This window comes from Mixophyes fleayi, chromosome 2 (genome assembly GCF_038048845.1).
Source record: "Mixophyes fleayi isolate aMixFle1 chromosome 2, aMixFle1.hap1, whole genome shotgun sequence".
Taxonomy (NCBI): Eukaryota; Metazoa; Chordata; class Amphibia; order Anura; family Limnodynastidae; genus Mixophyes; species Mixophyes fleayi.
This window is the reverse complement of record NC_134403.1, coordinates 274,925,341-274,949,665: the sequence shown is the minus strand read 5'-3', so window position 1 is coordinate 274,949,665 and position 24,325 is coordinate 274,925,341. Positions and strand designations below refer to the sequence as shown.

The 24,325-nt window shown below is 39.0% G+C and overlaps 1 protein-coding gene across 3 annotated transcripts in view; it reads left to right on the top strand.

The window, feature by feature from the left end:
• Positions 1–1,357: 1,357 nt before the first annotated feature.
• KCND3 (potassium voltage-gated channel subfamily D member 3) overlaps positions 1,358–24,325 on the top strand; it is a 350,111-nt gene continuing 327,143 nt past the window's right edge. Inside the window, exons 1-3 of one of the 3 annotated variants that reach the window (XM_075196249.1) lie at positions 1,358–1,978; positions 2,641–2,962; positions 18,280–19,452. In XM_075196249.1, the coding sequence (XP_075052350.1) occupies positions 18,347–19,452 (1,106 nt within the window). In that variant the 5' untranslated portion in view covers positions 1,358–1,978; positions 2,641–2,962; positions 18,280–18,346. Of the gene's footprint in view, positions 1,979–2,003; positions 2,513–2,640; positions 2,963–18,279; positions 19,453–24,325 lie in introns of those variants that run through there. The other 2 variants (XM_075196247.1, XM_075196248.1) reach the window with 2 other exon arrangements.

Genomic DNA, 24,325 nt, shown 5'->3' with positions numbered 1-24,325 from the left:
GGCATTGAAAAACATTGAATAATGTACAGTGAATACATTTAGTCTTACATACATCCAGAAACATGAAAATATTTTTTTTTCCAGTAGCTAGCTTCATGTATCAATAATGTTTTGTGTGAGACATACTTATATATATATAATCCCAAGAGGTATTTGGAAAAATCCAGAAGCCCTGACTGGAATTATCTGCTTCAGTTATAGATATGAGAGTTCACCTATAATGTTGTGTAATATCACTGGGCAGCTGTACTATCCACCACCCCCATTTCCCAATTATTTCCTAACATTTTCCTAGCTGTTTATTGATTCCGAACATAGTTCATTGTAAAGGTGGTAAAGAATAATAATTGCTGAATGCCAACAATAGCCCTATGTTATGCACATGCATAGGCGATATTGAAAATATGAATGATTGTCTGTGTAATTTTAGTAAAGATAACATCATAGGTGATGCATGTAATGCATTAATTTAGAATAACATCATGTTTTAAAAAGCAAGATTAATATTAATGTGTATAAACCCTCCAAAGTCCCAATGTGAAATCTTTCAATCCCTGCAAATCCTTTCTTAGAATGAGCTAATTATGTGACTGGCACTTTATAAGAAATACCATTGAGACACAGAATTGCAAAGAATGACAACACAATAAAATGGTTTGGATAAGACTTGTCTGTGCCTCAAAATGGATACTCCATTGGTATTCTGAAAATGAATAGCTTGTGACCCTGTCTGCTTCACACACAAATAACCACCCAGTGTTAGTTACATGCAAATCTACTGAGCTGTGTAGATGTTATTAACCATTTACCTAACTGGAATCTCAATCAACCTTCCTTTACTTCCTAAATGGATATTAAACTCATCCTGCGCTCCTGACATGAACCTGTATTGCCTCTTCAGTTTAAATTGTATGCCAGCCACATTTAGTATTTTAAAATAATAATACATTAACCCCTGTTCTCCCTTCTATATTGTATAGAAATAAACGTTCCCTATCAATAGTGGTTTCTGTGCACTAAACATGTGAGAATGAATAGTTAATGAACCTTTAACCCAGTGATTTGTGTCTTGAAACACATTTGTGCATTTAATGTAATCCCCCCTTCCTCCACACAATGAAGAAACAAGTGACTAATGGTGTCGTTTGACTATCCCAGGGAATGTAAATCATTGCTTGATTGTCATAAGACATCATCGTTTCACACGATAGTAAAATTGTGCAGACATCCCCAGCAAGGGTTAAACGGGATTCTTAATTAACCCTTTATCTGCTGCAAAAAGTGTCAATTTTGCTAAGAATTCCATGACCCTTTGGAAGCTAGGGGTTAATATCTCCATCACCACACAACCCTCGTATCTGCCCGATCCTAGTGAGCATGGGAGGTCTGTTCATCTAGCAGTTGATCTGTATCACAGCATCACCTCTGAGATATAGGACAGTGTAAGAACCTAAAAATAGCCACTCACACAAAAAAAAAGCAACCTTGAAGTCATCAGCAGGATGAACGAGGGAGAGGGGGAAAAAAATCAGTAAGCCTTGTTTCCTCTACAGTCTGTGGACCTGTTACTCGCTTGTGCGGAATTAAATGTAAAAGACCAGGAGTCTGCTTCTTCAGCATGTGAGGAAATATTAGGTCTACATTCTGTTATAGAGCAGGGCGCCACCTGCCTTTTAATCCATATTATTCTCTGCAGGAGTGAGATATAGAGGGAGAGAGAGGGGGGAAAAAAGATGAGAATTACTGTATTCAACCTGAATACACAGGAGGTGATGCTGCCTGGACCATGTCACTATTACCAAGTGACCAGATTCAGATCCTGATACTGTCATCTGCTTATTTTATGGATGTTCATCAAGGACTTTGTAATCCCTTTCGCATGCTTGACACTGCTCTCCATTCTACAAGGTTCCTCTAGGATCTCCACTTCACGCAGCTGAGCAATAGTGGATCCCAAATATTGAGACTTCTACATAAGGTAAGGAGACAATGTGTCCAAATAAGGGAAGAATCTGGTTGTGACTGTTTTTCATTACCTCTGACAGATGAGAGCTGACATTTCCTATTTCCACATGAAAGATTGGCTAGTTGAGGAGCCTCAAACTGATCACTCCTCTTTGAAGTGCAGCTTCCATTTTTTTAAACATGTGAAACCGAATGAAAGAAAATGACAGGCTGCCTGAAAACTAAGGCTGGGGCATTGAGAACTGTGGGTATTTAATAGGACAACACCGGCTCGTTGGAAACCCCTGTTTGAAAGAAGTATATTTACTGCTGTACAGTACTTTGGGAACCAGCTTTACTGAGATCACAAGGCAGCAAATGCAAACTAGAAACGGAGGAGCCGGAGCATTTAATTCAATGAACCTGTGGTGCTGTAAATGTAGGGAATCAAAGGCGTGTTAATACATTTCAAAATGAAAGCAGTGTGGTGTTCTTTCTGATTAGCAAGCCCTAGCTTGTGTGACTAAGAGTTTTGCCCTCTTGACGATGCAATAGAATGGACAGCTCTGTGGGTAACTTTTCAGCTTGGTTCCTGGTGCTGAGCCCATTAGCATGCAGTGTCAGATGTGTTGTGTGTTTAATGATTTCATTTGCCGGTCTACCTCGTAGCTCACATCTCTCTCTGTTGTTTTACAGCACTGGGGCTGCGAGGGAGAGAGAAACAGACTTTCAGCTACCACCAGCTCTGCTACATCTCACAAAAGCTGGGTACCATTTCCAGCAGCGTAAAGGGGACACAGATCCTGCTTGGATTAGATGCAAGTAATGTGTACACCCTGGACATCAGAGTATTGAGCGGCTGGAGGTGTGGCACCTCTTGCCTTCCACTTTTCCCTTGCTGATTTTTCTCACTGATTACTTCTGGGTGATTTTTTTTTTTTTTTCTTCTGAAAAAAGAGAGGCATAAAATCCGATTTCTGAAGGGTTTTCTACAAGTGATGCCTGCCCTATGCTCAAGGTAAGCTTATAATTACATTTTTATTCTCTGACTACCAGTTGATTGTGCCTGTGGTAGAAGTTTTACATCTGTATATGCCTAGCCTGTTGCTGATCACAATCACACCATGATTTACTATGCAGGATTGCTTAGCAATCACTGGCAATCTGTATGCTTATGTTATATGTATTGAGAAATCCAAACAGCATGTGATTTTAAAAGAAGAAGAATAAGTGGTGTACTGAATAATATTACTGATTTTGAATAAAATACCAAAAGTAAAACTAATCATCTGGTATTCCTGAAAAGTATGTAATATAGCCTTAACATAGGAGAGAAAAAGCACAGCACTGCAACAAGTAACTGATCTCATAATATATTAACCATTATGTAACCGAGGGCCTGTATGACATAGTGTCTCTCTGGCAGAAACATTTGGATCATTTGTAAGGGATTACTGGTAGGTCTTGGTTGGTTTGTATATTTGGGATTTTATGTTGCTTTAATGATTTGCAGAGAATGAGAACAAAAGCCTTATCAAAAGCCTCTCTTTGATAAAAGAGCTTTAATAGCCTTTTAATAAGATTGCCCTTCTGTGTACCAGTTAATGATATGTAAATCACTGTGTGTTCCAATCACTGAGTGTTTGTTCTGCGTGGAGAACCGTGCTAAGAGTCAAATAGCTCCACCACAGTGTGTAGCGCTGAATCTATAATAAATGTCCACAAAACGAACAGAACACCATCGTTGAAAGGAAGAGTTTACATCGTGTTGCATGAACACAATGATATCTATTACAAAAAGCTAATAAACTCAGAAGCGATGCATACTGATGGCATTGCATATAGTTTTTGAAAGACAAGTACAGCAAATTTTTTGAAATATTTATGTGCATATTTACTCACATGATTCAATATAAAATGTTATCGGTGTTATCGATGAGATGCAAAATATTAATAACGATAAATACTAGTATTAATAATAATGTTTACAGCCTATAATGCAATTGTCACGGACCCCAGTCACCATCTTTCCCCATAATCCTTAATATTAGAGAGAGCCACTAGTGATGATATTATGTGGAGGCAGTGAGATGTGGGAGTCACTAAATTCTAATTAACTGATGTTCCAAACTATAATTAAGACTGTGAAGTCTTCCTCTTTCCCCTCCTTTCTTCCTGCCATTGCTCCAACAGTTTCTACGCGTGACTACATCTGTAGCAATAGATGTCATCTGTGATGTCACGACAAACCATCAGATCACTTACAATTCAGTGTAAGCCAAATTCCTCCTTACTTGCATAATTCAGCTGTTAAAAAAAATGAAATAATAATAACCCTTCCCGTAAATTTCTGTCCTCTGGCATATAAATGGGTCTTATTTACACTACATGAAACAGAAACCATTCAGTATACTTAGAATTATACTTTCTATACACATACATTCAAGTGAGTGCTCTGCATGTGAAGATCATCTTATATATAGCCATGCTGTTTGAATGACTTCTCAACAAATCCTTCATTTGCCATGTTCCTAATAAAATGATCTCTGTGCAGGATAGTTCTGATCTCTGTTGTGTGTTTATTCCTCAGATTAAACCACAGCTAGTCATTTTGAGCCATAGACGCTTCACATGTGTAACTCACTTGCTGGATCCTTTCCCTTTAATATGAGTTGCCTATAGAATCACATTTCTTCCCCGCTGTCTTATACATGTAAGTAATAACATAGTATTAATTTATGTGTATAAACATAAAAAATGTCAGCAAACTCTTTCACCGTTTTAAAGAATGTCACACATGATAGATGTTGGTTTTGGAACATAACCTTATGACGTAAAGCAGACTTTCCTAAGACATACGTTTAAGTCCAGTGAGCTCAAGTCTCTAATATACATCCTAGAGGGAAATAAAGCGTACTTTTACAATCTTGCAGATGTTGGCTTAATGCCAAGTAATTGAATTAACATTTGTTCCAGGTTTATAGAAACATCTTCATACAGACCATATAATCTATACGGGCCTCTTCCTGCAATGTTGTAAACAGTGCAACGTCATTCTGAGATATATTCCTTTTTCTTTTTTTAGTGCTTTCATGTGTCTTGCTTGGTAAAGGCCAGATGTCTTTGTAGCAAAGAAGTATATTTCACATTCACCTAAAAGGTGGTACAGTTGTCAATCTGCTTAACAGTCTTAGACGTTACCCACTCTTTAGTTTGAAAGATTCATTATTAATAGCAGCGACCTGCTTCCTCTCTCAACAAGAACCACTTAATAAAACATGTTCTTATGATGGATGCAGCTATAAAACCTCATAGAAACTGTCTGCAAACCTGAATGTTTTATTTTCTTGATTTGTCTCCTAATATGAGGTGCCCACTGATCATCAGACATGGTTCTGTTGGAGGCTTCTGCACCAACCATCCATTGCAAGTCATAAATGAAGGCATCTCCACTGAGTTTATATCCCGTTCTAAGCCAGACTCTATGAAAGTAATAATCATAATAATAAAACTGTAGAGTGTTCTTTTTAGACAAAATGTAGTGCATGCATACAGAACACGATCTAGATTATATACACCATAATGGAGACCATAAGGACCCATTGGCCATATCAAACCTTAAGCTGCAGTAGAAGAATGACAAATGTCAATGATTGTTCTGTTCACAACTTCAAGAAACAGAATGAGATTATGATTCAAACTGCAGCTGCATTAACAGATGTTATCTTGTTCAACAAGCTTCCATTTGGTCAACCATGATGAATATGACAGATATCATGGAGGTAAGAGTTAGTCCTGAAAGGTAGTCCTTAGGCATTGTCTCCAGAGGCCCTTAAACTATAATTCTTCCTTAAAACTACTAATGTGTACTCCAAAGATCTTGGTGCTATATTTTTATATATGTCAGCTGGAAGAACTGGAGGTTCAATGTCCGAGCTGTGTCTTGTATACCTTTACTTAATTTAAAAAAAAAACTGTCCAATATAAACAGCTAAAACTTATGGCAACATATTACATCACCTAATTGTTTTTTTTTTATAATTTGGAATAAACAGCAGTAAATTTCTGTAACCAATAGCAGCAAAAAGTCTTGGGGGTAAATGTATGAATCTCCGGATTCTTCATCTCCGGCGTGTTCAGCCTCTTCAGCGCTTAAATTTAAAGCTTCCCTTTACAATGCAGCGCCGCTTTAAATTTAAGCGCTGAAGAGGCTGAACATGCCGGAGATGAAGAATCCGGAGATTCATACATTTACCCCTTGGAGTATGATGAAAAAATGAAACAAGTTGAATGTATGAATCTTGTACGGTGAGTTTGCCACCACAATCTTTACACACAATTTTGATTAGAGCCTCACTATACTGCTATGTGTTGTTGGTGGGGGGGAACTGTTCCTTTCGGTATTTATCTTTGCCCGTGGCATAATGTTTGCATCCATTCCCTTTGCTGCATTATGGGACTGTTGCACATGCAACCCTGTCCTCTCTAGCATTATCTCACAAGTAGACAGGCATACCTCCCAACCATCCTGATTTAGGCATGACAGCCCCACTTTGAGGGCTCTGTTCTGTCATTCCGATTGGGACTGCTTTGTCCCATAGGGGAGGTTTGGGAAGTATTGTCTGTTCACTGCTGCTATGCATGGCAGAGCACAGTATGGGGCAACCTAGTACTTCAAAAGCGCTATGCATGCACCGGAGTCTGACAGCATCCACTTTGTTGTGTGACCACTCCCCCATCGTGATGTGTCCACGCCCCCTGCCCCGGCGCCGGCTACCCAAATGTTGGGTGGTATGGACAGGTGACTGCCTCTCACAAAGCTTCAAACTCATGCCCTGAAATAATCTGTGCTGCTGTGACCATTGTAATAACATGATTGGCTACAGGATGTTCTTAAAAGCTGGGATTAGAAAATTATATCCTCAGACGATAAAGTTCATATACCAACCTTAGTAATAATTATTTTTCAGACAAAAACACCTCAGACTGTTCTCATCTGAAAGTCGGTGGATACTATGAATATCTCATCTCTTGGATCTAGAAGGAAATAAGACATTGCGGGAACAGTTTATATATTTATGCACACCCACTGCAACGTGAAAAGACAATTTCTACAAATCACAATCATAAGTAAAATACTTTTATTAAAAACAATTTATGCATGAGATAATTATATACTATTAGCATAAACAATGCATACACAGTAAGAAATGCGGGGGAATTTTGCTAAGCCTTTTAAAGAGCATTAAGGGAGTTCTAAACTCTACCTTTTGTAAACACTGATTTCAAAATGATTGGCACTTTCAAAACGGAAGGGGGCGTTTTTATGGCAATAGATGGTGGCATATGATTTCTTGTGAGTCACTGCCAACCAATACTATGCTGCCTTCTGTGTCATTGAATGTCCCCTCATTTTTCATACTTTTCAGAAGCCTGCGTCAATCTGTCAAAAGCAGGGTTTAAAGTTTACAGAAAGATTCATAGCATAGTTGTTGTTGCTGCCAATATGTTGCTAACAGGTCCTCTGTAATCCCACAGGTTCACAGAATTAAGTTTGCTTATTTTGTGGCATTCTTTCAGGACCAGGTTGGGATGTCATAACCTGTGTTAGTGCAGGAGCCCAGAGAATGGATACCTTTTAGCATTTGTTCCCCAAATGCTAGACAACACTTTTTTAATTTAATGTACCGTCGATGCTGATACACTTATATATTATGTATTGCTTTACAATATAAAAACAAACATAATCCTCACACAAAGTCTTAAAGGTAACAACAAATAATAAGTATATGTTCAAATGAGTCTTTCTTTCCCTTAGCAAACATGAAAGTGTTTGGATAAAGAAATCACTATTGAAGAAACAGAAGCCATTATCTTCAGAGAAATGTTTTGTCTGTGCTTTAAAATTACTTTACTTTAAAAGTCGTTTTGTGATCTGCTAATTCTTCACCATGTTTAAATTTTAAATTCCTTCCTCTGTCAACCTATAGAGGCCCACATTCTAGTGAGTTACAAATATAAAGGCCCATTTAGTTATCTTACAAGTATAGTGTTAAATGTTGACTTCAAAATATGCACAAAAATTGAGATAAGCCTTGGGCACTATTTGTTAACATTAGTACCCCCAGGACAAGTTGGATTTACATTGGGAAGGAATGCAGAAGACAACACAAACAAAATAATTCTGAGTTATGTGAATGTGTATCTTGACAGTTAAAAGACAGCATAAATAGATACAGGTTCTACAATGTGACAAAAATATCCTCAAATCATTACATATTGCTGATTACTTTTAAGTTATGTTATTATTATCATTATTAATAAACATTCTTTTTAGAGCGCCAACATATTCCACGGTGCTTTACAGAGCAAGTTTCTGCATTCAGTCCCTGCCCCAGTGGCGCCTGCAGCCTAAATTCTCCACCACACAAAAATCACATACACTAATATTAATCTCCAAATATGTTTAGATTGTGGGTTGAAAACTGGAGCACCCAGAGGAAACAAACACAGGGTGAATATAGAAGCTCCACACAGTTAGTGCCATGGTCGAAACAATACCATGGCCCCAGCGCTACAATGCACCATTAGCCCAAAACAGTCTTGCACACAAACCAAGTGATAACATGTGAAAGATGATATTTTACCAAGTCACAAAATTAAAAGGAAATTTGAACATATTTGCAGGGCTGGTGCTACCATTAGGTAAATCTAGGTGGTTATCTAGGGTGCCAATGGTTAGGGAGCACCTAAAACACAGAATGAGAGACAAAATGTCAATCATCCTGTGCTTTTATTGCCCCTGCAACACCCCCCACACAGATCACTGATATAACGGAGAATAACCCAGCAACTTCTTACATCTGAAGTTGTTGGGTGCTGCTCCTAAATGACAATTATACACTGGAAGTGATGTCACAGCCATGCACCACAGGAGTGGGGAATCAAGCCCTACCTCCCACCTGCTAAGGTAGGTGGGAGTGGGAACACTGTCCAATGGGAGACGTGCCACTTCCAGTGGGGTGGGGGAGGCTGACTACGCCTAGGGTGCCCCCAGGACTTATACTATACACGTTTGTAGAGTTTAAGTGTACGTGTGACATCAATTCAAGGAATCCATTGATTACTTCAAATTATAGTTTTTAAAAAAATAAAAGAATATTGCCACACTCATCTAACACTAGCCTTATGTGCCACAATTTTTTTGCTATTCTGATCTCCAATCATGCCTTTCCTGCCTAATGTTCTCAAACTTCTCCACCAATTTACACTGTTTGACCAATCAGGCAAATAGCCAAAATAGCATATTGGGTCCACACTGTCTGTCCAAGCCTTGATCTTGGTACATCTCTCAGCCCTGTTCAGAAGAACAGAGGCTGATAATAGGTGCTGCACATGTATGGACTTGAGCAGTTCACATAGTGCTCTGCTTAGCAAAATGATTGTTACAGGTTAAAAAATCTGGGGAGAGACTGTTTCACACTAAATGTAGCTCCGTAAATATTACATGAGAAACTGATGTAACAGAGTTACTCACACAGTGTACAGATCCACCTTCCCAGCAATAATGTTATTGGAAAGTATACCATTAGATTGTATGTATTAAAAACCATTGAGGAAACTAAAATGAGTGTCTAAAATACATGTTCAGTCCAGTGAGGGGTAAGTGTATTTTTTCCTGCTAATTATATTGAAGTGTTGTTAAATAAGCATACAGGTATACTCAGTGGTCAAAGTGGAAATTTAGAAGTGGCTGTATTTAAAAATGTAAGTGAATGGAATTTCATAGTTTTACAATAAAATCAGTAAGAGAAGTGGCGGCATGTCATACCACTGTATACCGGCCAACATCGACCGCCGGGTATACTGTTTTATAACATGCACATACAGTACGATCTGCTGCATACACTGTAATATCATTGATATGCGCACTAGTGCTTCAGTGAAATGGGTTTCACTGGATAATTACTTTTGAGACAACTGGCTGCAGCAGACTACCTAGATAAATCAAGCACAATAGACTTTTAGTACTATTATATAGAATACACTTATCACACAAAAAACAGTAGAGATGCAATAGGGATTAATACACCTTGATCGGGTAAGCTGCTTTAGAAGAAATGACTGTAGGGTCACTTTACAATGACTGAACCCCCAGGGGGGAAATTGTAATCCCTAGGTTAAAGCAAAGTTTCAGCTGGACACATGAAGTTTATTAACTTGACTCATATGTGACTCTGGAGCTCTGTGTAAGAAACAATAATTCTGCACAATACACATTTTCAAGTGTAAGGAACACCATCTTCACTTAGTAATTTGTCTAATGGAATAAGCAGATCTCTCCCTGCAACTGTAGAGTTAAACAACTTTGAAATTCTCTCTTTAGCAACCATTTTAGGTTTCACAATAGGGTCAAACTTATGATACAACATGGGCAAACTCTTGTGACAAATGATTTCTCTCTATGTCTCTAGCACTCTGTGTCAGCTTGCAGATAAACTTTAAATATAACAGATTTGGCTGGAGTGAATGCTTCCTTCAGACAACACCATGTCCTCTCAATAGCAATGCTACAGTCTCGGTCAGAGGTTTTATTAACACAGCTTGATGTCTCACTTGTTTCACTTTAATAATGTGGACATAGCAAGGCAATATAAGCCATAAACTTATCTGTCTTCATATGAATCCTGCTGACATCTGATGAGTAATGACAAGCTGGGTTTTTTCCTTTACTCCAAAGATGCTTCCTTCTGGGCTGGTTTTAAATTTGGAACTTTAGCTGCAAACATCCCTCAGAGGAACAGTTGAGCAACAACATTTAATATCTCCTTGTGGGTAGATCATACATGAATCTAGGCAGCAGTCACAGCACAACTCACAGCAACCGTCCACTTACCTCGAGCAGTCCGTTTTGGGCTCTTCCTCTTCCCCCCTCAAAAATCTCCTAGACCTTTCTAGTACATTCTTGTGCCAAAATGAGCATTTTGGCCTTTTTGTAATTTGTTGCAGTGTCTAATGGTCTCTTCATGTTTCTAGGGCAGTCTGGGGCTCAAGTGTGCAGCTTGGGGCTATAGTTTGCAGTGTGTCCATTCCAAAATGGCAGACACAATTTGCATTGAACTTCACCAGAGGCACTCTGTGAGATGTAGTTTTCTGAAAAGTGCTTGCAGTAATATATCTGATAATTGCAGAGTATTATAAAGGTGTTAAACCTAAACACATTAGAAAACGCTTAACTTCCTCCCCATTGGAAAGTGGCACAACAAAGAGGAAGTTCTCATGTGAAACCAAATAGTGTTGTCCATTATCAGTGCAAAAGATGTTCCTTGAAATAATAACCAAAAAATGGCATGTGCTTGTCCTTTTACTAAGGGTGTACACAATGACCAGTGGTGGAAAAGTGCATTGCTGGGTCTAAGAGCAAAATTTGTGGGAGGGCCCGATGATTCCTCTCCAGTCTCCAGGACCCCTGATCTGCACTTCTGAGCATATCACGGGATCGACACATACGCAGTGAAACCCCAACCTGGGCTCCCACTTTGGGTTGCCACTCTGCTCTTCAGTCTTCACACCTAAGGACCCCCGAAGTGAACACACCCCCTGCAGTATTGGAAGTTCCGCAAGTGACAATTACCTTTTACATCTTACATACAGCAAGTCTTTCTGAAGGCATATTTAAAATGATTTCCACAAGATATTTACAAATAACTCAACATATGCTCAAATAAAATGGACTGTCCTTAAAGTAATGTTACATATTTTTATACAATGTGGCAGACTCCAGTTGCAAGGTCAAATAACAGAGAATGTATTTATTTTATGTTGTCAAGAAAATAACATTTGTTTTCAACCCGACTTGTGTGTTCAAAGGGAGTTGAACAAATTGTATCCTGATAATATCATCTTCAAAGTGCTGTAGATATAGATTTGTGTCACCATAGCTAACACTCTCTTTAGAAATGACTCTTAAACTGAAAGTGATCTAGACATGCTTACCTGCTATTGTATTCTTAGCTTTGTTATTATATTATGGCCTGCTCTAGTGTGTAAGGGAATATTCTGTTTGTTTCCAGTGCGGAACAAAATGCTAAATGATAACATTTTCCATACTATTCCCAGGGTCTACTGATAGGTCAGGCTTGCAGGACACAATGCTTAGTGTGATATACAGTTTTCATATAGCTTAATTACTTGCTAATTCTGCTAAAACATCTGTCCTAGCCATAGTGAAATATGAATATTTTGAAACTGTAGCAAGGAAAATCATAGTGAATGTAAATGCCCATTTCTGTGTATAGGACACAAAACAGGTGTTTAAGACTCCTAAAAACTTGTTTGAAAAAGCATAGCAACAGTACAATTGCTGTATTGTCTTGCCCACTGAAGATATTTTGGCTTCATATGTCAATATATTTATGCTTGGTTACTACAATAGTTTGTTTTGCACAGTACATCACATTATAAATACAACAGTAGTTTCAGTTACCAGGGATATTTATGCTTTGTAGTTACTCATAACACATACATGAGCCCAGGGTCGCCGAGAGCAACCTCAGGCCCCGCTATGCCCTGAACCGTGGCAAGAGCCAGTAGTACACACACAGACTAGAAAAGATGTGACCGTGTGGACCAATTGGAAACTTTTGATCTGCACAGTTGCTTCTCTCCACTCTCAATACAACTCGGAAGGCGCCATGAATCGCCACCACCACCAGGGTTGACCCCTCTTGGTGCCCCTGTCTGAGCCACTGACAAACCCTTATTAATTCAAGCATGCATTTCATTTTATCATAATTTAGACCAATGGCAAATATCTATCAAATACATTTGGAAAAATGTAGCAAGAATACAATATAAACAGAAATGTATATAATGTACAACAAATTGTTGAGCTCCTGACAATAATAAACTGTTTACTGAATGAAATAACAAATATTACAAGCGTAGTACAGTACAATCACTAGTCCATAAAAGATGCAGTGATGCTAGATAACCTGAAGCAGTAAATAATATATACAGGTGCATAGGACATAGACACTGTATATTTTACTGCCACATTACTTTTATGGTTACTAGGGTGCCATGTAACATGATTGATTGACTTATTAAATATTCATATGTATCCATGAAATAACAAACTGCACAAAGGACTCTTACATCTATCATAGATTAAAATATTACATTTTTGTTTCCATCAGTCGTTAAATAAATAACCTCTAGCATGTGTGTGTACCTTTGCTGTTCTCTTATCCTAGAGCTACATCTTTACGGGTTCCAGATACAAAAGTAATTTGACCTATTGTCATGTAGTCCTCAAATTGGTGTGTACTCTTAAATGGAAGGTGTGACTGGAGTTTTAACCCCGTTTCAGGCTCATTTCTTGCCGTGCCTTAGTAACATAGAATTTTAAATATGCAAAATTTTGTGTTGTACTTTTTCATCAAACATAACAAATGCTAATAATGTCACGCATGAGCAAACATCAATATTGATAAATGCAGATACATATGTGACAAAGTAATGGAACATATGGCAAGAAATTCAATGACCTCTTATAGCTAATATGTAATATAGCAAGGATGATAAGCTCTTAATTGAGATGCTAGGCACATGTTCAAAATGCACACTGCTAGAATCCACATGCATTCATAAGATATATTTTCAATATATTATGTGTATTGCAGTTAATGGGAAATGTGCTTGGTGTACAGTATATTGGTAATGTCAATATGATAAGCAGCTACCCCGCTATTGTCTGAGAGCCCTTGGCTGGTAGAGCACGCTGAAGATAATATTTCAACAGTAACTGTAAGCAAAAAAAACACCACAAACAAAAAATGTACTATACTGACAGCAAACTTTTAAACAAACTGGAAATTCAGACACCTGTCGTGGAGAGTGTCAACCACACTATTTACTGTTCTCTCCCGTGTCATCCCACACAAGGGTAGGGCAGGGCTAATACTGCGCTTGTCTAACGGAAAACAACTCCAACCATATGGGAATGCTAGCCAAGAAGTATTCCTGAAAGGGTTGTCCTGTCCTTGTGAGGTTGACATGTTTTTGTTTTTTTGTTTTTTTTCGTTGGGTTTGTTTTTTTTTAGCATACTATTAACCTTCTAGGGAAGAGGTTTGCATAAGTTTGAGTTCTATTTTTTGCCTGTAATAAACACCATGAATTGAAAATACCATAGGTTTTGGAGACCTATAGGCAATGTTACTTGTAAAGAGAACACTGTGAAATTGAGTTAAACCATAATCTGGTGCTACCTTGCACTATGGGTTTTTACTAACAATTTCCATTTTAAATACTACCATTTCCAGATTCACTAACTTAGCAACAGTGGATTTATAGAAGTGGGTAAGATACAGAATCTCACAAATGTGCATACGCGCATATACGTGTGCCAATTTCTGGGCATGTGGAGAGCGATTTCATGCAAGATACGCCACTGGCTTATGTCTACTCTGCATCAGCCTCTTACAAATACTTCAAATACAGGTTATTAGTGATGGGTGAATAAGTGACCCTGATCTGCACTTCTGAGCATGCGCGGGACCGGCACATATGCAGTGAAGCCCCAAGCTGGGCTCCTATTCTGGATTGCCACTCTGCTCTACACTCTTCCACTCTTCTCACCTAAGGGCCCATAGCGAACACACACCCTGCAGTGGAGGAAGTTCCGCCAGTGATAATTACCTTTTACCTCTTACATACAGTAAGTCATTCTTGCCGAATTTAGGTAGCTGGCATCCGGGAGATCTGGGGGAGGTGGTGTGGTGGTAAGTCGGAAGCCGGTGGGGCAGGGCTGTTTGCATTTTTGCCTTACCCGCATGATGAAATCGTCCTATTGTCGTGGGGGGTGGGGTCTAAATGATGCAATTCATTTTGACACCCGATGGTCAGGATGCGGGAGACTTGCCTGCCCTCCTGGGAGTCCGGGAGACCTATCCGGAATTCGGGAGTCTCCCAGACCTTCCAGGAGAGTGGGCAGGTTGGCAGTATATCTTTCTGAAGGCATATCTAAAATGATTTGCACAAGATATTTACAAATAACATATGCTCAAACATAATGGACTGTCCTTAAATTAAATTTAGTCTTATGCAATGTGGCAGACTCCAGTTAAGGTCAAATAACAGAGAATGTATTTATTTAGTGTTGTCAAGAAAATAACATTTGTTTTCAACCCGACTTGTGTGTTCAAAGGGAAGTAATATTATCAGGATACAATTTGTTCATCCTCAAAGTGCTGTAGATATAGATTTGTGTCACCATTGCTAACACTCTCTTTAGAAATGTCTCTTAAACTGAAAGTGATCTAGACATGCTTACCTGCTATTGTATCCTTAGGTTTGTTATTAAATTATGGCCTGCTCTAGTGTGTTAGACAATATTTTGTTAGTTTCCAGTGCAGAACAAAATGCTAAATGATGAAATCTTCCATACAATTCCCAGGGTCTACTGACAGGTCAGGCTTGCAGGACATAATGCTTAGTGTGATATACTCAAACTGGCTTATGTGCAGTGGCGGATCCAGGGGGGGGGCGATCGGGGCGACACTTGCTGCCGACGGCTGCACAGTATGTGCAGGTCCGTCCAGCCGTGACAGGCAGGGACAGTGTGCTGCCCGGCTGCTCTGACTGTGTTTAAAACACAAGATGTTAGAAAGGGGCGGGGCCTAAATCGCCCCCCTTCCCTAAATCGCCCCGGGTACAGCATTGTTCTAGATCCGCCCCTGCTTATGTGTACTCTCCATCAGCCTCTTATAAATACTTCAAATACATGTTATTAGTGATGGACGAATGAGTAATTGCTCAGTGGCCAGTTCCACACAAACACTAATGGTATATAGGAGAATGTGATCACCAGTGACCAGAAATGGAAGCAGTATCCTTAGAGAGTTATAGTATAAATTGATGCCCCAGCATTAGAGATAAGTCGAAATGCAGTAAAATCTCGCATGATCCACGAGTTTCACTTTTGTTTTGCTGATCCGTGCTTTGCCATTCCTCACGATATTTGCAAATTCGCATTTCTTGAAAGGTTTAGTGTATATTAATAAAGCTGGGGCAACAGCAGTCAATTCATTCTGCTATGTGGTGGTGTATTGGTAGAACTGAAAGAACTCTCACATGAAGGAGATGGCGGCAATGGAATAATGTAAAGGCAACCTCAAGAACTGGATCAGGAAGGCCAGCCTGAGCACTAGAAGCATCTCTTTGTGCTGAGGGGACAATGACATATAACTAGTCGTAAGGATCTAGTACTTAATGCCTCTCTGGAAAAGCAGAGACAGTGCTATGGTCACCACATGTAACGCCTGTGGCTCCTCTATTTCCTAATATTTTCCTAAGCGACAGAGTCAAAGCCTCATGTTCTAGAGAGACCTCCTATTCCCCATCCACAACACTGCTCTCTGTCTCAATAACAGGAACTAATATGTCAAATAGCATGAATACATTGTGTGCAATTAACAGCTGTGTATTAAATTCGCCAATCAGGCAGCAACAACCTGCTTCGCCAGTTCCTCATCCTGTGTCATGTCCTCCCACTGCTACTTCCAGATTAGTGAGATTGAACAAGGTAAATCTTCATTAAAGTGGCACTCTGCAACAACCTGTTACCCTAAATCAGGCTCAACAGCATTTGGAGTGGCAACTGTCAACCCAGAGGATGCAGAGCCACTCCAACCATTGGTTAAAACAATTGGTGGTACTGCCAGATAGGCTCTTCCATCTGCACATCTGCCAACGACATCTCTGCAGATGCCAAATTCCCCTTCTCAATGTGAAACCCCACCAGAAGTAGCTATTTAACAAAAAATGGACTCCTTTTCAAACTTTATTTTCTTTTTTAAAAAAAAAAATTATAGTCTTCCTCAGACGTACTCTCATTCCTTCTCTTCTTATAGTTATTCTCCCTCTCCTTTTATCAATTTAGCAGAGGTTAATGCTTACTCAAACTGCTTGTCGCAGATAATTATTTTAGTACTTACTTTCTCTCCCTGCATATTATTACATTGCTCTTCAGACTCACGGAGTGTGATACATGATACACCATGGCATTAAAGTGGCAGAATGGTATCAATAAGGGAGAAATGTGGACAGAACAACTATAATAAGGGAAATTTCACGCAAGACGAGAAACGTGTGAAATTTTACAGCCAAACTCGGAATTCAGTGAATGGTTTGCAAACCAGTTTTCAAAATGTATCTATACTTGGCAATCAACTGGCCTAAAAAATCCATTGAGTTTTGGAAAACAAACTACTTAAATATGTCTCTATATAAACCAGTTTTGATAAAACACATTTCCTTTTACCATCATTGCTAAATAATATATATATGCCGAGATATTCAGACACTACTAATAAATCACTGCTTTTGTTGTTTCAACTAATTTTAAAATATACTTATAAACATACTTGCCAACTTTGGCAAGGCTTGCTCTGGGAAATTGGAAGGAGGTGGACGTGTTGGGGGTGGGGCCCGGCGTGTCGTGTCATTTAGCCCCGCCCTCTTAATATCAATTGCCTTTTCGAACCAATTCGAGCCAGGGGTGGGGCCACGATGATGCGCGATTTGCCACTGTTCTGCTTTGGTGGGTAGGAATCGGGAGCTTAGCCTGCTCTCCCGAGAGTCCGGGAGGACTCCCAGAAATTCGGGAGCCTCTCGGACATTCCGGGAGAGGAGGCAACTATGCTTATAAATTATAAACCAATTATAAAGCAATAGAAGGATGTCAAAACAAATACAACAGTACCGGTAGTAAATAAAGAGAAAGCTCTTACATTAAAGGTTTGTTAGACAGTGCCTGGAAACATTTTGTAGGGCAAAACATTAAACATCCCAAAACTTTTCGTTAAATATTCTCTTAGTCAATAAATTGTTTAGCAGTGGCCCTTGTAATTGTAAGTAGACACACGCAACGGTAGATTTATCAAACTTTCTAAAAAGAAAAAGTGGAGGTGTTGAACAATATATTTATATAGTAAATTCTAGTATTCTATTAATGATAGCTAACATCTGATTGGTTGCTAAGGCCAATACCTCCATTTTTTCTTTTTTGAAGTTTTGATCTTTAGTAAAAAGACAGATTATTTGAAAGCAGCGCATATTCGTATTATATTTTCTGGGTCAGTTAGTATTTTTTTTATTAAAGCACTGAGTTGGTGGATTCTGATGGTTAAGCATTAATGATTACATACTTACATTTCTGTATTATGTCCGTTTTGAAATTTCCTTTGTAGCAAAACTCCAGAAATTCTGTGCATGTTTTGCCTTTTGTTTATATTTCTTAGTGATGCTGACTTTATGCATTTACTTTTTTGCAGATGGTCTTGATCTGAAATCAAACTGGTTTTAAAAGTACTTGAGGGACCGACTGGACCTGGCGCCCTCATGGCTTCCGGGGTCGCAGCATGGCTGCCCTTTGCAAGGGCAGCTGCCATTGGGTGGATGCCAGTGGCCAACTGCCCCATGCCTTTGGCACCAGCTGATAAAAATAAACGACAGGATGAGCTGATAATACTCAACGTTAGTGGGCGCAGATTCCAAACCTGGCGAACTACCCTGGAGAGGTACCCTGACACCCTACTTGGAAGCACAGAGAAGGACTTCTTCTTCAATGAGGAGACCAAGGAGTACTTTTTTGACCGTGACCCTGAAGTGTTCAGGAGTATTCTAAACTTTTATAGAACTGGCAAGCTGCACTACCCTAGATATGAATGCATCTCTGCCTATGATGAAGAATTGTCTTTCTATGGCATATTACCTGAAATAATAGGCGACTGTTGCTATGAAGAATATAAAGACCGGAAAAGAGAAAATGCAGAAAGGCTGATGGATGACAATGAATTTGAGAATAGTCAAGAAGCCATGCCCTCCCTTAATTTACGCCAGACTATGTGGCGAGCCTTTGAAAACCCCCACACCAGCACTTTAGCCTTAGTCTTCTACTATGTGACTGGCTTCTTTATCGCAGTGTCCGTGATCACCAATGTAGTGGAGACTGTTCCCTGTGGCACTGTACCTGGAAATAAGGAGCTTCCCTGTGGTGAAAGGTACTCTGTAGCCTTCTTTTGTCTGGACACTGCCTGTGTCATGATTTTCACAGTTGAGTACCTCTTGAGACTTTTTGCAGCCCCAAGTCGCTACAGATTCATGAGAAGTGTCATGAGTATCATCGATGTAGTAGCCATCATGCCATACTACATAGGTTTGGTGATGACCAACAATGAGGATGTCAGTGGCGCCTTTGTCACCTTGCGGGTTTTCCGGGTCTTCAGGATTTTCAAGTTTTCGCGCCACTCCCAAGGTTTACGGATCCTCGGGTACACCCTGAAGAGCTGTGCCTCTGAACTGGGATTCCTCCTTTTCTCCCTGACAATGGCAATCATTATCTTTGCCACTGTGATGTTTTATGCAGAGAAAGGGTCATCATCCAGCAAGTTTACTAGCATTCCTGCTTCGTTTTGGTATACCATTGTTACCATGACAACTCTGGGGTAAGTGTTTCATTTATAATATTTGTTGAACAGCGAATAAGAGCCTTTCTGCAGCTTTGAAACCCATCATTTCTTTCCTTCAGGTAGATTACCATTCGTGTACAATGACATTTAATGACACTCCCTCAGGATTTCAAATGCATTTTCCTTTTCGCTAAGCTGCTTACACAGACACACAAAATCAATTAGAGGAGATAGGGCTGAAGTAAAACAACAGATTATAATTATGCTTATTCTTTGTGTGCGCTTTGCTTCTACCTGCTTTCTTGATTAGCTAGCTGTTGATGAGATGAAGGTGACTTTTTATATTACATCTTGGGAGTCAGGGAGGTATGTGTATACATTAAACACTATGTCATTAACTTGAATGAGAGGAACAACTGGCGTGATGAAGATTATCCCATTAACCTTATATGCACAGACATTAAAATGTAACAGGAAAAATGCAGCTTTGCTGTCTGTCCCTGTGATGGGGGCTGTCTGCGGCTATGAATAATCCTTTTATGTGCAAGAAATGCTCTTAAATCCTTTGATTTCTGTTTACATTTTCTGTCCACCCCTTCTCTTACTGTACTGTGTCCTATCTGCATCAATTGTTCACATGAGTAGCTCAAGAATATCTGATCCTATTTTAGAGTCTCGGGCTTCAGTTTACACTGAAATGTCTTCAAAATAAAAGTAAATAACCCGAGATAGATTGCAGATAAAATGCATCCAGTTGTTAAAGATATAAGTGTGCATTCATGCCTTGATTCCGTTGTTGGCTTAAAAGAATTTGGAATGTAAATGTAGAAACTCTCACATGATGCCTGTTATGTAACCAACATACCAGAGAAACACAGTTATCAGTCAGCTCATCAGAAAAGAGCTTCACTTAGAAATATACACTCAGTGGCCACTCTTTATTAGGTACATTTTACTCGTAATGGGTAGTATAGGTTTTACCCCAGAACAGCTTGAGTTCCCTGTTGCACGGATTCAACAGGGTGCTGGAAACATTTATTAGAGATTCTTGTCCATGTTGACATGATAGCATCACGTAGTTGGTACAGCTTTGTCAGCTGCAATTCATGCTCCACCACTTGCCATAGGCGGTCTATTGGAATGAGATGTAGTGACTGTTGAGGCCAATGGAGTGTACTGAACTCATTGTCATGTTCGTGAAACCAGCTTGAGATGACGTTTGCAAGACTTGTAGACTGCAGCCATAAAGGAATGTACATGGTACACCTGACTGTTGATGTTGGCCAAGAAAACATTTCCCACACCATTAAACCTGAATTGTTGACACAAGGCAGGATGACTCCATGGATTCATGTTGTTTACATCAAATTCTGACCCTACCATGTGCATGTTAATTGGCTGCTATTAAATTGACCTTAGTCTGTGTGTCTGTCTATATGATTGTGTGATAGGGAATTTAGACTGTACAATCCAATGGGGCAGGGACTGATGTGAGTGAGTTCTCTGTACAGAGCTGTGGAATTAGTTGTGCTATATAAATAAATGATGATGATGTTGCTGCAGAAATCAAGATTCGTCAAACCAGGCAATGGTTTTTCTAGTCTTCAACTGTCCGGTTTTGGGGAACCTGTGCACACTGTAGCCTCAGTTTCCTGGTCGTGGCTGACAGAAGTGGACTGTGATATGGTCTGCTGCTGTAGCCTAGCCAATTCAAGGTTCAAAGTGCCGTGGGTTCAGAGATGCCCATTTGCATACCACTGTTGTAACGCATGGTTATTTGAGTAATTGCTGCCTTCCTATTGACTTCAACCAGTCTGGCCATTTTCCTAGACTTTTCTTATTAAGAAGGCATTTTCACCCATAAAACTGATGCTGACTGGATGATTTTTGCTTTGCGTACCATTCTCTTTAAACTCTAGAAACTGTTGAGTGTCGAAATCCCAACAGTTTCTTAGATACTGAAACCACTCTATCTGGTACAAACAATCCTTCCACGGTCAAAGTCACTTAGATCACATTTTTTCCCCATTTCAGTATTTGGTCTGAATAACAGCTGAATCTCTTCACCATATATGCATGCGTTTATGCATTGAGTTGGCTGATTAGATAGTTGCATTAGCCAGCAGGCATACAGGTGTACTTAATAAAGTGACCACTGAGAGTATATATATAATATATTTTTATAAAATGAAATGGCTTTATTGTCTTGGATAAAAGTATTAGCACCATCACATAGGGTCTGCTTTCATACTTAAGTGTATATTTGATGAAAGATTCAAATTTAAATGTACAATTGTTGTAATATAGGGTGAGATGTATTCTTTATTAAGAATGTACACTATAAGTATTTTTTAGAACAAATGGAAAGTAGTATTTATGTAGTTACTTACATAGGGAAGTCGTTGTTCATACCAACAAAGAGCTTATATAGAGATGACATGGAACATATCACAAATCATTGGTCAGAACTGTAGATGTTGGATCTAATAAGATTTATGTTTTCACTAAGGTCTTCAAATCCCCTCTGGAATCCAGTAAATCTCTAATATATACACTGCCTTAAAAGGAGGAGTAATGTTTTCTTCAACAATATGACATTCAGGAGTATTGAAGTAGCAGGATGTCTGCGGGGATGGTATTTTTTTCCTGTTAATAGTATATTCTTTGCATCCCTGTTTCAAACATATATTTGAATTGTATGCTATGAGCAACAGGAGCTAGACAGTAGATAGTCTAGATTGGATGTAGCTAAGACATGCTAAGGCTTCCACAGTATTTCCAAAACAACTGGAAGGGTATAAGTCTAAACCTAGTCTAAACTAAATATTACACAGCTTGTTTTCAAGTGATGGATATCTGTATTTGTATCAAAAAAAGAATTATTTCAGGACACTATTCTTGCTCTGTTGCTGCTGTCGAAAAGGAGACTGCAGTGAGGATATTTGTGTGCATGTGTTCATCTTTTTTGACTTTTTGATAACTAATGTAGAAGGTAATTACTCTTTGTCAAATATATTTTTAAATGGCTTGTTCTACAAAGAGTTAGACATTGTGGTATCTCTGCCATCTGATTAATGAAGGTGAAATCATATTATTTGATAGCACAGTATTGTTCTCTATGATCATTTCTTTTAAAATAGGACAATTGGAAAATTGCCAAGGTTCTTCTCCAGAAAACTGTAGAGTAAGAGAAGCCGAACAATACATTTAGTTATGTGACATTAGTGCCGCTCATTTCTCTTGTGCCTTCTTATCTTTGGTAAAATTTAGATGACTGATAAGATTTTTGAAAGTACATGATGGTAAGGTCCTTGTATTCCAACTAATGAAACTGTTTTCTTCTTCTTTTTTTTTTTTTTCAATAAATATTTTCCATGGCTGTTCACTAGTACCTAGATTTTACAACATTGGGTTCTTGAAATGTAATTATTCTAATGTACAGGATGTGCTTACAAATGCGTAAACTTGAAGCTGATTCCCCCAACTCCATTAGTTCTACACAATCTTCTTTTTATTTTTATTTTTTTTTAAACTCCCACTGCCTGGCTAAATAATAAACAGTGGTAGATTTCAGCTATGTGATCCACATTACATTATGGCTACAACTGACTTACTGAATAGCAAGCTACAAGTTGTTTCAAAGCACCTGCTGCCTGGTTGACCGTTCTGTCGTCATCTGTAACTAAAAGGAAGCCTCTGATTGTTTATCAGTGTAGGCTACTTCCTACTGATCACAACAAAAACAGTCACAGACTGATCAGTAGAGGAAGCTTCAGTAAGCCTGAGGATGTGAGAAATTTTCTGCTTTATGTACATGGGGCCCCTTGGCCTAGTTTGGCCCAGCTCATGTAGTACACATTTATGCATTTGAGGAAAGACTCTGGAGAGGTAACCAATTTACTAGAGCATTATTGTCGATAGAGATGGCAAGACACAAATGTTGATTTTTTTCAATTGTTTAAAAACTCTTAAAGTTGTTGTACAGATTTATTGGTTTGGATCTTCCTGCAATATTTACTAAATCCATTGCTTGATATTTCTGAAGTCATTCACTGTTTCACTAGACAGTGCGCCTCTTCTGATCATATGCGTATCCAAGACAGTGAAGCCTCAACCAGGGCAACACCAGACCCGCTCTAAAAATTTTGCAGTGTGACACAGCAATGCTGCATTCTGCTCCCGATTGTATCCACACAGCAGTTGCATGTGATATATTTCATACTTAACCTACTCCCCGGGAACAAGCCGGGAGAGGGGCGTGACTGGAGGGCGGGAGGGGCGCGGCCAATCGCATCATTTTGTCCCTGCGATGTAAATAACGTTTTTTTTGCGTGGGGCGGGGCCAAAATGGCGCGATTCTCTGTGAATTCAAGGATGTGGGAGAAATGCCAGCTCTCGCGGGAGCACGGGAGACTGACCCGAATTTCAGGAGTCTCCCGGACTTTCCGGGAGAGTTGGCAAGTATGATATATTTAAGGGATCCTAAATAAACAACTCAGCCTGGTAGTTTAAAAGCTTTGATATAAATAAATGATGTTGATGATGATGAAAAACACTGAAAGAAGCTACAAAAAATAAAGTAACGATCTGTATTTAGTTAAAGTTGCAGGCGTACATGTACAAACTCATAAATTAAAGTCATTTGAAATTGGTTGGAAAATCCTTTATAAATTTCATAACCTTCAAATAGGTTTAGCACTAACACTATTAGGATATATCAAATTCTGTTCTCCTGTAGAACGTGTTTGTTTTGAAAGCATTAATCATGCTGTGACATCCTGAAAGAACTATGGAAAATTGATATTGTATAGGTATAATAGCTCCAGTGTCATTCAACATGCTCATTTTAAACTGTGAAATGACTTGCACATTTTAATGTCTGTTTACAGTATCAAATCTACTATTCAGA